Source organism: Ictidomys tridecemlineatus, chromosome 4 (assembly GCF_052094955.1).
Source record: "Ictidomys tridecemlineatus isolate mIctTri1 chromosome 4, mIctTri1.hap1, whole genome shotgun sequence".
In the NCBI taxonomy this organism is placed as follows: domain Eukaryota; kingdom Metazoa; phylum Chordata; class Mammalia; order Rodentia; family Sciuridae; genus Ictidomys; species Ictidomys tridecemlineatus.
This window is the reverse complement of record NC_135480.1, coordinates 708,121-719,541: the sequence shown is the minus strand read 5'-3', so window position 1 is coordinate 719,541 and position 11,421 is coordinate 708,121. Positions and strand designations below refer to the sequence as shown.

The window sequence follows — 11,421 nt, the reverse complement described above, 5'->3', positions numbered from 1 at the left end:
TTGTGGTAGTGTGTGTGGCGGGGTGTGTGGGTGGTGGTGTGTGTGGTGGTGTGTGTGTGGTGGGATGTGTGTGTGTGGTGGAGAGGGTGTAGTGTGTGTGTGCAGCGGGGATGTGAGTATGGTGGGATGTATGTGTGTGGCGGGTGTGTGTGTGGTAATGTGTGTGTGGCGGGGGTGTGTGTGGTGAGGGTGTGTGTGTGATGGGGTGTGTATGTGGCAGGGATGTGTGCGGTGGGGGAGTGTGTGGCGGGGGTATGTGTGTGGTGAGGGTGTGTGTGTGGCAGGGTGTGTGGCGGGGTGTGTATGTAGTGGGGATGTGTGTGGCGGGTGTTTGTGTGGCGGGGACATGTGTGGCAGGGTGTGTGTGGCAGAGGTGTGTGTGGCGGTGTGTGTGTGTGTGTGTGTGGCTGGGTGTGTGTGGCAGGGTATGTGTGTATGGCGGGTGTGTGTGTAGCGGGTGTGTGTGTGCAGCATGTGTCTGTGTGGCAGTGTGTGTGGCAGTGTGTGTGTGGTCGGGTGTGTGTGGGGGGTGTGTGTGGCGGTGTGTGTGTGGCAGGAGAGTCTGTGGTGGGGTGTTTGTGCGTGGCGGGGGATGTTTGTTGTGGCAGGGGTGTGTGTGGCGGGAGAGGGTGTGTGTGTGGCGGGTGTTTGTGTGTAGCAGCAGTGTGGCAGGATGGTGTGTGTGTGGCAGTGGTGTGGTGGGGAGTGTGTGTAGCGGGGGTGTGTGGGGTATGTGTGGCAGGGTGTGTGGCAGGTGGTGTATGTGGCGGTGTGTGAGTAGTAGGTGTGTGTGGCAGGTGTGTTTGTGGTGGGGTGGCGGGTGTGTGTGTGGTGAGTGTATGTGTGTGGTGCGGTTGTGTGGCAAAGGTGTTGTTGTGGTGGGGGTTTGTGGTGGGTGTGTTGTGTGGTGGGGAGATATTTGTGGCGGGGGTTATGTGGGTGTGTGTGTGTGGCGGGGGTTGTTGTGGCATGTATGTGTGTGTGGTGGAGGGGTGTGTGTGTCACGGGAGCATGTGTTTGGCGGGGGGTGTGTTTATGTGGTGGGTAGTGTATGTGTGGAGTGTGTGTAGTGGGAAGTGTGTGGCGGGATGTTTGTTGTGGCGGGAGTGTGTGTGGAGATGTGTGTGGTGGGGTGTGAGATGTGTGTGTGTGGCTGAGTGTGTGTGTGGGTGTGGGTGTGTGTGGCAGGGGTGTGAGATGTGTGTGTGGGGGGTGAGTGTGTGTGTGTGGCAGGGTATGAGGTGTGTGGGGGGTGAGTGTGGGCTTGTGTGTGTGGCAGGATGTGTGTGGTGGGTGTGTGTGTGGCAGGGGTGTGAGGTGTGTCAGGGTGAGTGTGTGGGGGTGTGTGTGGCAGGGGTGTGAGTGTGTGTGATGGGGTGTGAGGTGTGTGTGTGTGTGGGTGTGTGTGGCAGGGTGTGGGGTGTGGGGGGGTGTGAGGTGTGTGTGGATGTGGGTGTGTGTGGCAAGGTGTGGGGTGTGTGAGGTGTGTGTGAGGTGTGTGTAATGGGGTGTGAGGTGTGGGTGTGTGGGTGTGTGGCGGGGTGTGGGGTGTGGGGGGTGTGAGGTGTGTGTGGGTGTGTGTGATGGGGTGTGAGGTGTGGGTGTGTGGGGGGTGGGAGGTGTGTGTGTGTGTGGCAAGGTGTGAGGTGTGTGTGTGGGGTATGTGATGGGGTGTGAGGTGTGTGTGGGGTGTGTGGTGGGGTGTGGGGTGTGTGGTGGGGTGTGGGGTGTGGGGGGGTGTGAGTTGTGTGTGGGTGTGTGTGATGGGGTGTGAGGTGTGGGTGTGTATGATGGGGTGTGGGGGGTGTGAGGTGTGTGTGGGTGTGTGTGATGGGGTGTGAGGTGTGGGTGTGTGGGGGGTGGGAGGTGTGTGTGTGTGGCAAGGTGTGAGGTGTGTGTGTGGGGTATGTGATGGGGTGTGAGTTGTGTGTGGGGTGTGTGGTGGGGTGTGGGGTGTGGGGGGGTGTGAGTTGTGTGTGGGTGTGTGTGATGGGGTGTGGGGTGTGGGGGGGTGTGAGTTGTGTGTGGGTGTGTGTGATGGGGTGTGAGGTGTGGGTGTGTATGGTGGGGTGTGGGGTGTGTGGGGGTGTGAGGTGTGTGGGTGTGTGTGATAGGGTGTGAGGTGTGGGGGTGTGTGTGGGGTGTGAGGTGTGTGTGGGTGTGTGTGATGGGGTGTGAGGTGTGGGTGTGTGTGGCGGGGTGAGAGGTGTGGATGTGTGGGGGGTGTGATGGGGTGTGAGGTGTGTGTGATGGGGTGTGAGGTGTGTGTGTGTGGGTGTGTGTGTGTGTGGGGGGGTGTGTGTGTGATGGGGTGTGGGGGTGTGAGGTGTGGGTGTGTGTGGGGTGTGATGGGGTGTGAGGTGTGGGTGTGTGTGGCGGGGTGTGAGGTGTGGGTGTGAGGTGTGTGTGATGGGGTGTGAGGTGTGTGTGTGTGTGTGTGGGTGTGTGATGGGGTGTGAGGTGTGTGTGTGTGTGTGGGTGTGTGATGGGGTGTGAGGTGTGGGTGTGGGGGCGGTGTGATGGGGTGTGAGGTGTGGGTGTGAGGTGTGTGTGTGTGGGGGTGTGTGATGGGGTGTGAGGTGTGTGTGTGGGGGTGTGTGTGTGTGATGGGGTGTGGGGGTGTGAGGTGTGGGTGTGTGGGGGGGTGTGTGTGATGGGGTGTGGGGGTGTGAGGTGTGGGTGTGTGGGGGGTGTGATGGGGTGTGAGGTGTGGGTGTGTGTGGCGGGGTGTGAGGTGTGGGTGTGGGGATGTGTGTGATGGGGTGTGAGGTGTGTGTGTGTGTGTGGGGTGTGTGATGGGGTGTGGGGGTGTGAGGTGTGGGTGTGGGGGTGTGTGATGGGGTGTGAGGTGTGGGTGTGTGTGGGTGTGTGAGGTGTGGGTGTGTGTGGGGGGTGTGAGGTGTGGGGGTGTGTGGCGGGGTGTGAGGTGTGTGTGTGTGTGGGGTGTGTGTGATGGGGTGGCGGGGTGTGAGGTGTGTGTGTGGGGGGGTGTGATGGGGTGTGAGGTGTGGGGGTGTGGCGGGGTGTGAGGTGTGGGTGTGTGTGATGGGGTGGCGGGGTGTGAGGTGTGGGTGTGTGATGGGGTGTGGGGGTGTGAGGTGTGGGTGTGTGTGATGGGGTGTGGGGGTGTGAGGTGTGGGTGTGTGTGGGGTGTGATGGGGTGTGAGGTGTGGGTGTGTGTGGGGGTGTGAGGTGTGGGTGTGTGTGATGGGGTGGCGGGGTGTGAGGTGTGGGTGTGGGGGGGTGTGATGGGGTGTGATGAGGTGTGAGGTGTGGGTATGTGGGGGTGTGTGGCGGGGTGTGAGGTGTGGGTGTGTGTGGGGTGTGATGGGGTGTGAGGTATGGGGGTGTGTGTGTGGGGGTGTGTGATGGGGTGGCGGGGTGTGAGGTGTGGGTGTGTGGGGGGTGTGATGGGGTGTGAGGTGTGGGGGGTGTGTGGTGTGAGGTGTGAGGTGTGGGTGTGTGGGCGGTGTGATGGGGTGTGAGGTGTGGGTGTGTGGCGGGGTGTGAGGTGTGGGTGTGTGTGATGGGGTGGCAGGGTGTGAGGTGTGGGTGTGTGGGGGGTGTGATGGGGTGTGAGGTGTGGGGGTGTGTGATGGGGTGGCGGGGTGTGAGGTGTGGGTGTGTGGGGGGTGTGATGGGGTGTGAGGTGTGGGGGTGTGTGATGGGGTGGCGGGGTGTGAGGTGTGGGTGTGTGGGGGGTGTGATGGGGTGTGAGGTGTGGGTGTGTGTGTGTGGGGGTGTGTGATGGGGTGTGGGGGTGTGAGGTGTGGGTGTGTGGGGGGTGTGATGGGGTGTGAGGTGTGGGGGTGTGTGGCGGGGTGTGAGGTGTGGGTGTGTGTGATGGGGTGGCGGGGTGTGAGGTGTGGGTGTGTGTGGGGTGTGATGGGGTGTGAGGTGTGGGGGGTGTGTGTGGGGGGTGTGTGATGGGGTGTGAGGTGTGTGTGTGTGTGGGGTGTGTGTGATGGGGTGTGAGGTGTGGGTGTGTGGGGGGTGTGATGGGGTGTGAGGTGTGGGGGTGTGTGGCGGGGTGTGAGGTGTGTGTGTGTGTGGGGTGTGTGTGATGGGGTGGCGGGGTGTGAGGTGTGTGTGTGGGGGGGTGTGATGGGGTGTGAGGTGTGGGGGTGTGGCGGGGTGTGAGGTGTGGGTGTGTGTGATGGGGTGGCGGGGTGTGAGGTGTGGGTGTGTGATGGGGTGTGGGGGTGTGAGGTGTGGGTGTGTGTGATGGGGTGTGGGGGTGTGAGGTGTGGGTGTGTGTGGGGTGTGATGGGGTGTGAGGTGTGGGTGTGTGTGGGGGTGTGAGGTGTGGGTGTGTGTGATGGGGTGGCGGGGTGTGAGGTGTGGGTGTGTGGGGGGGTGATAGGGTGTGAGGTGTGGGTGTGTGTGGGGGTGTGAGGTGTGGGTGTGTGTGATGGGGTGGCGGGGTGTGAGGTGTGGGTGTGTGAGGGTGTGATGGGGTGTGAGGTGTGGGGGTGTGTGGGAGGTGGGCGAGACAGTGGAACTGGCCCGCTTAGTGCCTTGGGTGCTGTCGAGTCCGGGCAGGGCCCTGGAGTCCCAAGCCCCCCAGGTCCCCAGACGTCGTGTCGGGCACTGGCCGGTCAAAACCTGTCACAGGGGACACGCAACAACGCCTGTCAAACTTTTTTCCCCGTGGAACAGGCACCGGCCACGCCCACTCTCCTGGGCCCACCCCTCGCGCAAAGGCCCCGCCCCGCCCCGGCGTGCCGTGCGCGGCGGCGCGGAGGCTGGCGTGGCTGGGCGGCCATGGGCGGGGCTTCCGGCGCGTCGCAGCGCCTTCCGGCCGAGCGCGAGGGCTCTGCCGGCTTCTGACATGAAGGTGAGCCCCGCGGCCGCCGCGCCTGTTCCTCCTTCTGGCACGGCCTCAGCCGCCCGGCCGCGAAGTGACTCCTCCCGTGCCGGACGGTTGTGGGGCGCGGGCGACGCGGGCGGGCGTACGGGAGCGCGAGCGCCGGGAGCAGGCGTGCGCGCCGGCGTGGCCGAGTCGGCGGAGCGGGCGTGGAAGGGGAGTGGGGGCGTGGGCGAGAGAGGACCGAGGCAGCGACAGCGGTGCCGATGGCGGCATGTGAGCGAGCGTGCGACCAGGCGGTCTTGGGCGCGCGGCCGGCCGGTGGTCCCTGGGCTGGGCGGGCGCGCCGGCTCTCCCCGGGCGCAGACCCATGCCTCGAACATCGGGGCCGCAGATGTCCACACCCGAGGCGACGCGCCAGCCCTTGCTTCACAGGTCCCTAGACTGCAGCCCACGGAGGTGAAGGGCAGCAGGCTGGTGACAGAACCGGACCTGAGCCACCTCAGTGTAGTGTTCCCATGGCTCTGGGCCCCAGCACTGGGCAGGGCTGTCCCCCTCGCCCCGGGGTTTCCTCCCGTGTGAACTGTGCTAGCAAGTGTGCCTGTGTGCTGAGCTGTGGCCTGGCACGCAGCACAAAGTCAATAAATGTCGCGGGGTCGTTATCGTTCTGCCTCTTACACCACCTTCGTTTCCAAGCATAGCATACACTCCGTTCTCACCATAAGAACATGGTTGGCTCCACAATTTGTGCTCAAAAGTGAAAACATGGGATGGCCAGTGTTTTTGGCAATGGAGCTGCATTTCTGTTGAGAGTCAACTTGTCCTGGCACCGTGATCCAGGCCTGTAATCCCAGAAACTCAGGAGATTGAGGCTGGAGGATCGAGGCTAGCCTCTATTATTTTGTTAATTTTGATCCTGTCTGAAAATGTAAAAAGGGTGGGTGGGAATAATGCTCAGTCATAGGGCTCCCCTGAGTTCAGTCCCCAGTATCAAAAAGCAAAAAAACAAAACAACAACAACAACAAAAAAGCTGATTTTTACTCCTTAGGCTAATCTCATGCTCTAGTACCATACAATCTGAGGAACACTGATCAGCTTCTTTCACTCTGCACATGCACAACTGACATGCACGCGTGAGATGCATGCACTAGTGCATTTCTTGCTGTGGGTTGGCATGAAAAGCATTTGAAAATCTCTGTACTTCCTTTCTATCAGCCCTCCTGTGACTGTCCTTCCAGTGTCCTGGGGCTCAGAGCCCCAAAATAGTCTATTAAAACAGCAGATTCTGAGACTTGGATTAGTCAGTATCATAACACACCACACTATGGAGGCCCTTCTGCCCAAAGGAGGGTTTTTAGTGTTTGGGAAAGAAACATGGTTTGATGCAGGAGCACAGTGTGTGAGCAAGGTATAGTGGTACACACCTGTAATCCTAGCAACTAGAGGTTGAGGCAGAAAGATCGTAAGTTTGAGGCCAGCCTTGATAACTTAATGAGATCTTGTCTAAAGTATAGAAATAAAAAGGGCTGGGGATGTAGCTCAGTAGTAAAGCACCTCTAGGTTCAATCCCCAGTACCAAACAAACAAGCCCTGTGTGGGAGAGCCCAGGAGTCACCAATGTGAAGAGCACAGTGGAAAGTTAGCCCTCACAGGCATTCAAGCTGTGGACAGTGGGGAGCCATGGGAGGTGCAGCAGCCTGGATGTGCCCTCACATGTGCATCACTGCCCCACCGCTGCACTGTGGCAGGTTGCATCCCAGTGTTTCATCCCACAGCCAAGTGACCAGCTACTGGCAGTCAGCGGTAGCACCAGCCCTGGCTTTGTGTTTGGTTTGGTTCTTCCAGTACCCTGGCTGGGTACAGAAGCTGACAGGTCCATCTTCCTCTTCCACAGGTGCATGTGAGCTTCACCTGTTCTCTTCCTTCCTTCCTGAAGGTATGAAATCAAATTGGGTTAAGGATGTGATAAAGGGACCTCTAAGTGGGTGGACAGTGGCCCTGCTGCAGGTTTGCAGGGCTGCAAGAAGAGAAGAGACCCAAATGGTGGTTACCAGGGCACACCATGACGATCACTCGCGTAATCACTTCCTTGGAGACCATCCTTTTGCATGATTCCTCCTCAATTTCCTTCTTTCATCATGGAAGAGACTGGGGTAAAAAATGGGTGTTTGGTTACTTGGGAGGCTGAAGCAAGAGGATTGCAAGTTCAAGGCCCATCTGGGCAACTCTAATAAGACACTGGCTCAAAACGAAAAACGGCTGGGGGGATGAGCTCAGAAAGGAAACTGATGGGTTTGATCCCCGTACTCTCCCCTGCAAAAAAGGATACCTGGGAGCTAAGAGAGCTGCAGTCTCAGCCTGGCCAGGCAAACTCTGCCTCAACCCATGGACAGAATTCCCCATGGACAGAATTGGGCAGCAGTGAGAGTGTTAGGGTGAGATAAGGCTGCAAGAGGCTGCTGCCCCTTGATTCTGATTTCTCTTGCTAAAAGGAGGGGTTGGTTCGGTGGGGAGCCAGTGATGGAAGGTGTTCTGGGCCTGGATTTTCTTTATTAATTTTTTTTATTTATGACAGAATACATTAAAATTCATATTACATACATAGGGCACAAATTTTTCATATCTCTGGTTGTATACAAAGTATATTCACACTAATTTGTGTCTTCATACATGTACTTTGGATAATGATGTCCATCACATTCCACCATCATTTCTAACCCCATGCCCCTCCAATTCCCCTCCCCCTCCTCCACCTGGATTTTTTTTATTTCCTCAGAACTGTGATGGCTCTTATTTATTTATTTGTTTAGGTACTGGGATAGAACTCAGGGGTACTTGACCACTGAGTCACATCCCCAGCCCTATTTTGTATTTAGAGATAGGGTCTCACTGAGTTGCTTAGTGCCTCACTTTTGCTGAGTCTGGCTTTGAAGACATGATCCTCCTGCATCAGCTTCCCAAACTGCTGGGATTACAGGCATGTGCCACTGCACCAAGCATATTTATTCTTTGTTTATTTTTGGCACTGGGGATTGAACCCAGGGGGCTTAACCATTGAGCCACATCCCCCATATTTTATTTTGAGACAGATCTGGTTAAGTTGCTTAGGGCCTCACTGAGTTGCTGAGGCTGGCTTTGAACTTTCAGTCTTCCTGTCTCAGCTTCCAGAGCAGCTGGGATTATAGGCTTCACCACCATACGTACCTGGCTCTGTGATGACTTTTAGAGCAATTGTTGCCTTTCTCCAAGGCCACAAGTACCTGGCTCTGTGATGACTTTTAGAGCAATTGTTGCCTTTCTCCAAGGCCACAAGCACTGCGTGCTGTTCTTTGTACCCTCAGCTTCCCTTCCTAGTTCCTCAGAGCCTGAAGGCCATGGGGTCTCCTTGCCTCCCAGTCTTACCCACGTCCCAGGCAGGTGATGGAATTTGGGTTTCCCCTGCATATAGCGGGCTGGCTGCAGAATAAAAGCTGAGAGAGAAAACAGAAGAAACCACAGGACACAGGAAGTAATTTTAGAAAGTGGGGATGGGACTTGTTGACTCTTGGATCTTAGGGATCAAGTTTCCACACTGGAAAGAGAGTGTGCAAGAGAGCCCGCGCTTGCTTTATTTATATGGAGGAAGCATCAAAGGTTTCCTGTAGAATGTTCTTTGACAAATAAGGTAGGAGGTGGGCTGTCCAGTTTCCAGTGAGTTATGCCCAATTCCAGAACTACGAGAGAGAGGGGGCTGGGGATATAGCTCAGTTGTCTCGCATGCATGAGGCCTTGGGTTCAATCTCCAGTGTCACACACACAAGTATGAGAGAGCCCAGTTCTCATGCATCACTCAATCCATTGAGTAGGAGGAGCCACAAGATAGTTTACAATGCCAAACCTAAATTTCCCTGGCTCAAGGCTGAGTGAAGACTCGAAGCTCAAAAAATTCATGGTGGCCCACATTTCAGGTAGGGAACTTCCCTTCTGTGCTGGGAACATGGTTGTTTTGGGTGACAAAGATGGAAGCTTGTTGCTGCAGTAGGTCTTACCCAGGAGATGATGGCAGGGTAGGAAAATCTTCCTCTGCAAAAGGAAGTGAAAAGAGGTCCCTGGCAAGGAGTTCATAGGAACGAGAGGGTGGGCACTGTGGTGGGCCTGGTTCTGGCAGCTCCTGATGGATATTCCCTGACTGGCCTGGTATTCCTGGAGCTTTCTCATCCTGGGCTTGGGTGTTAGAGGTGCCTGTGGCCTCCAGGGAAGGCTGTGTTCCAACTTGCTGGGCAGTGGGCTAGCGCAGCCTCCAGCTGCTCATCTCCCTTTGCCTGGGCTGTGCGAGCCTCTCAGCTCTTCTGGAGGCTGTGAGACTAGATGGATGAGCTTCTGCATATCCAATGTCTTGAAGCCTATGACAGCTGCCCAACCAGGCTCTACTTGTTGCTCAGTTGCCCTCAGAGTGAAGGCCAGAGGGTGGGGTTGCCTGGAACCTAAAAATGAACTGTACAACTAATAAGAGTTCATTGCAGGGCTGGGGTTGTGGATCAGTGGTAGAGCGCTTGCCTAGCATGTGCAAGGCACTGGTTAGATTCTCAGCACCACACTGAAAAATAAATAAAATAAAGTCATTATGTCTGACTACAACTAAAAATATTTTTTTTTTAAAGAGAGAGAGAGAATTTTTTAATATTTATTTTTCAGTTCTTGGCAGACACAACATCTTTGTTTGTATGTGGTGCTGAGGATCGAACCCGGGCCGCACGCATGCCAGGCGAGCGCGCTACCGCTTGAGCCACATCCCCAGCCCTAAAAATATTTTTTTTTATTGCAGAAAAAAGTCACAAAATACAGGTAAAGAAATAAAAAAATGAGCAGCAATTCCTAATTGCCAGCATATTTGCTTTTCAGTGTATGTGCAGTACTGGGGTTTCCACCCAAGGCCTGTGTACAACAGGTAAGTGCTCTCTCTCTGAGCTATGTCCCCACCCCTTTTTCTGATTTTTACTTTGAGACAGGGTCTCATTAAATTGCCCTGAGGCAACCCTCCTGCCTCAGGCTCCTGAGTTTCTGGGATTACAGGCGTGTACCTGTGCACCCAGCTTTTATTCTTGATTTACACGATTTCTTTGCATATTGTGGATAGGTTATGGGCAGAAACCTTTTAAGCATATTATGAATATGTTTTTCTGGCTTATTTGACTCTAAAGTTGCTCTTTTGTTTCCTAAAAGTTGCACCTTTTCTTATTTTTAAAAAAATTTTTAAATTTCTTTTTAGTTGTAGGTGAACAAATACCTTTATTTTTATTTGTTCTTATTTTTATGTGGTGCTGGGGATCGAACCCAGTGCCTCATGCATGCTAGGCAAGCGCTCTGCCACTGAGCCATATCCCCAGTCCTATTTTCTATTTTATTTAGAGACAGGGTCTCACTGAGTTGCTTAATGCCTCACCTTGCAGAGGCTGGCTTTGAATTCGCAATCCTCCTGTCACAGCCTCCAAAACCACAGGGATTAAAAGCTTGCATCACTGCACCTGGACCATGCCCAGGTTTTAAGATTTACATAATTTTTTTTTTTTTTTTTTTTTGTGTGTGTGTGTGTGTACACACCAGGGATTGAAGTCAGGGTCACTTGACCATTGAGCCACATCCCTAGTCCTATTGTATTTTATTTAGAGACAGGGTCTCACTGAGTTGCTTAGTGCCTCTCTATTGCTGAAGCTGGCTTTGAACTCGTGATCCTCCTGTCTCAGCCTCCTGAGCTGCTGGGATTATAGGTGTGCGCCACTGCACCTGGCTAAAGATTTACTTTTTTTTTTTGAATATTTTTTTAGTTGTTGATAGACATTTATTTTTATTTTTTTTTTACTTATGCGGTGTTGAGAATCAAACCCAGTGCCTCACACATGCTGGGCAAGTGCGCTACTGCTCAGCCCTAGCCCCAGCCCCAATATTTACATTTTTATGTGGTAAACTTTGTGGGTATTCGTATTTTCTCCCAGTACCTTCTGTGGCTCCATTGTTTTATACTTCATTCATAGTGTGACTAGGATTTCTTTGGATCTGAGGGGGGATGTGGGGACCAGCATTCTATTAGGTGGCTGGTTGTGGCCAGGGCAGCCTTGGGCGATAGGGGGAGGGCTCCATGGCCAGTGGGGATGAAGCTGTCTGGGTGTCTGTGAGGAACTTGTGGCCCAGTCAAGGGAGCCGAGAAGTGCTGGGGATTTGATCAAGCTACCAGGGCTGGCAGAGGCTGGGCTCTGACCTGGGGGCCCAGGCTGTACTAGGAATGCTCCCATCAGCAGAGTGACGCCTGGCCTGTGCTCTCCTGGTCATCGTCTCCATGCGTTCTTTCTCTGCAGCCCTCTGGACCCAGAGGTTAGACTCCGTGTGACACACTCACCATGCAGATGCTCCTTCACATCCTCTGGCTTATGCTGGCCTGTGGCTCTGTGCACACTACCCTGTCAAAGTCAGATGCCAAAAAAGCTGCTTCAAAGACGCTGTTGGAGAAGGTAGGAATAACCTGGGAACTTGAGGTGACCGTACAGGCCAATGGCTGACCCTTCACACTCCTGTCTCTCCTGTTTGGGGGAATCAGGACTCTTCAGGGGCATGGCTGCTCATGTGGCCATCTGACCAG

The 11,421-nt window shown here is 55.0% G+C and overlaps 1 protein-coding gene across 7 annotated transcripts in view; it reads left to right on the top strand.

The window, feature by feature from the left end:
- The first annotated feature begins 4,719 nt into the window (after positions 1–4,719).
- The window catches only part of Chid1 (chitinase domain containing 1), a 31,075-nt gene continuing 24,373 nt past the window's right edge, over positions 4,720–11,421 (top strand). For 2 of the 7 annotated variants that reach the window (XM_078045267.1, XM_078045268.1), the window contains exons 1-4: positions 4,730–4,837; positions 6,703–6,744; positions 9,690–9,735; positions 11,141–11,293. In XM_078045267.1, the coding sequence (XP_077901393.1) occupies positions 11,183–11,293 (111 nt within the window). In that variant the 5' untranslated portion in view covers positions 4,730–4,837; positions 6,703–6,744; positions 9,690–9,735; positions 11,141–11,182. Of the gene's footprint in view, positions 4,838–6,702; positions 6,745–9,689; positions 9,736–11,140; positions 11,294–11,421 lie in introns of all 7 variants that reach the window. The other 5 variants (XM_078045269.1, XM_078045262.1, XM_078045263.1 and 2 more) reach the window with 5 other exon arrangements.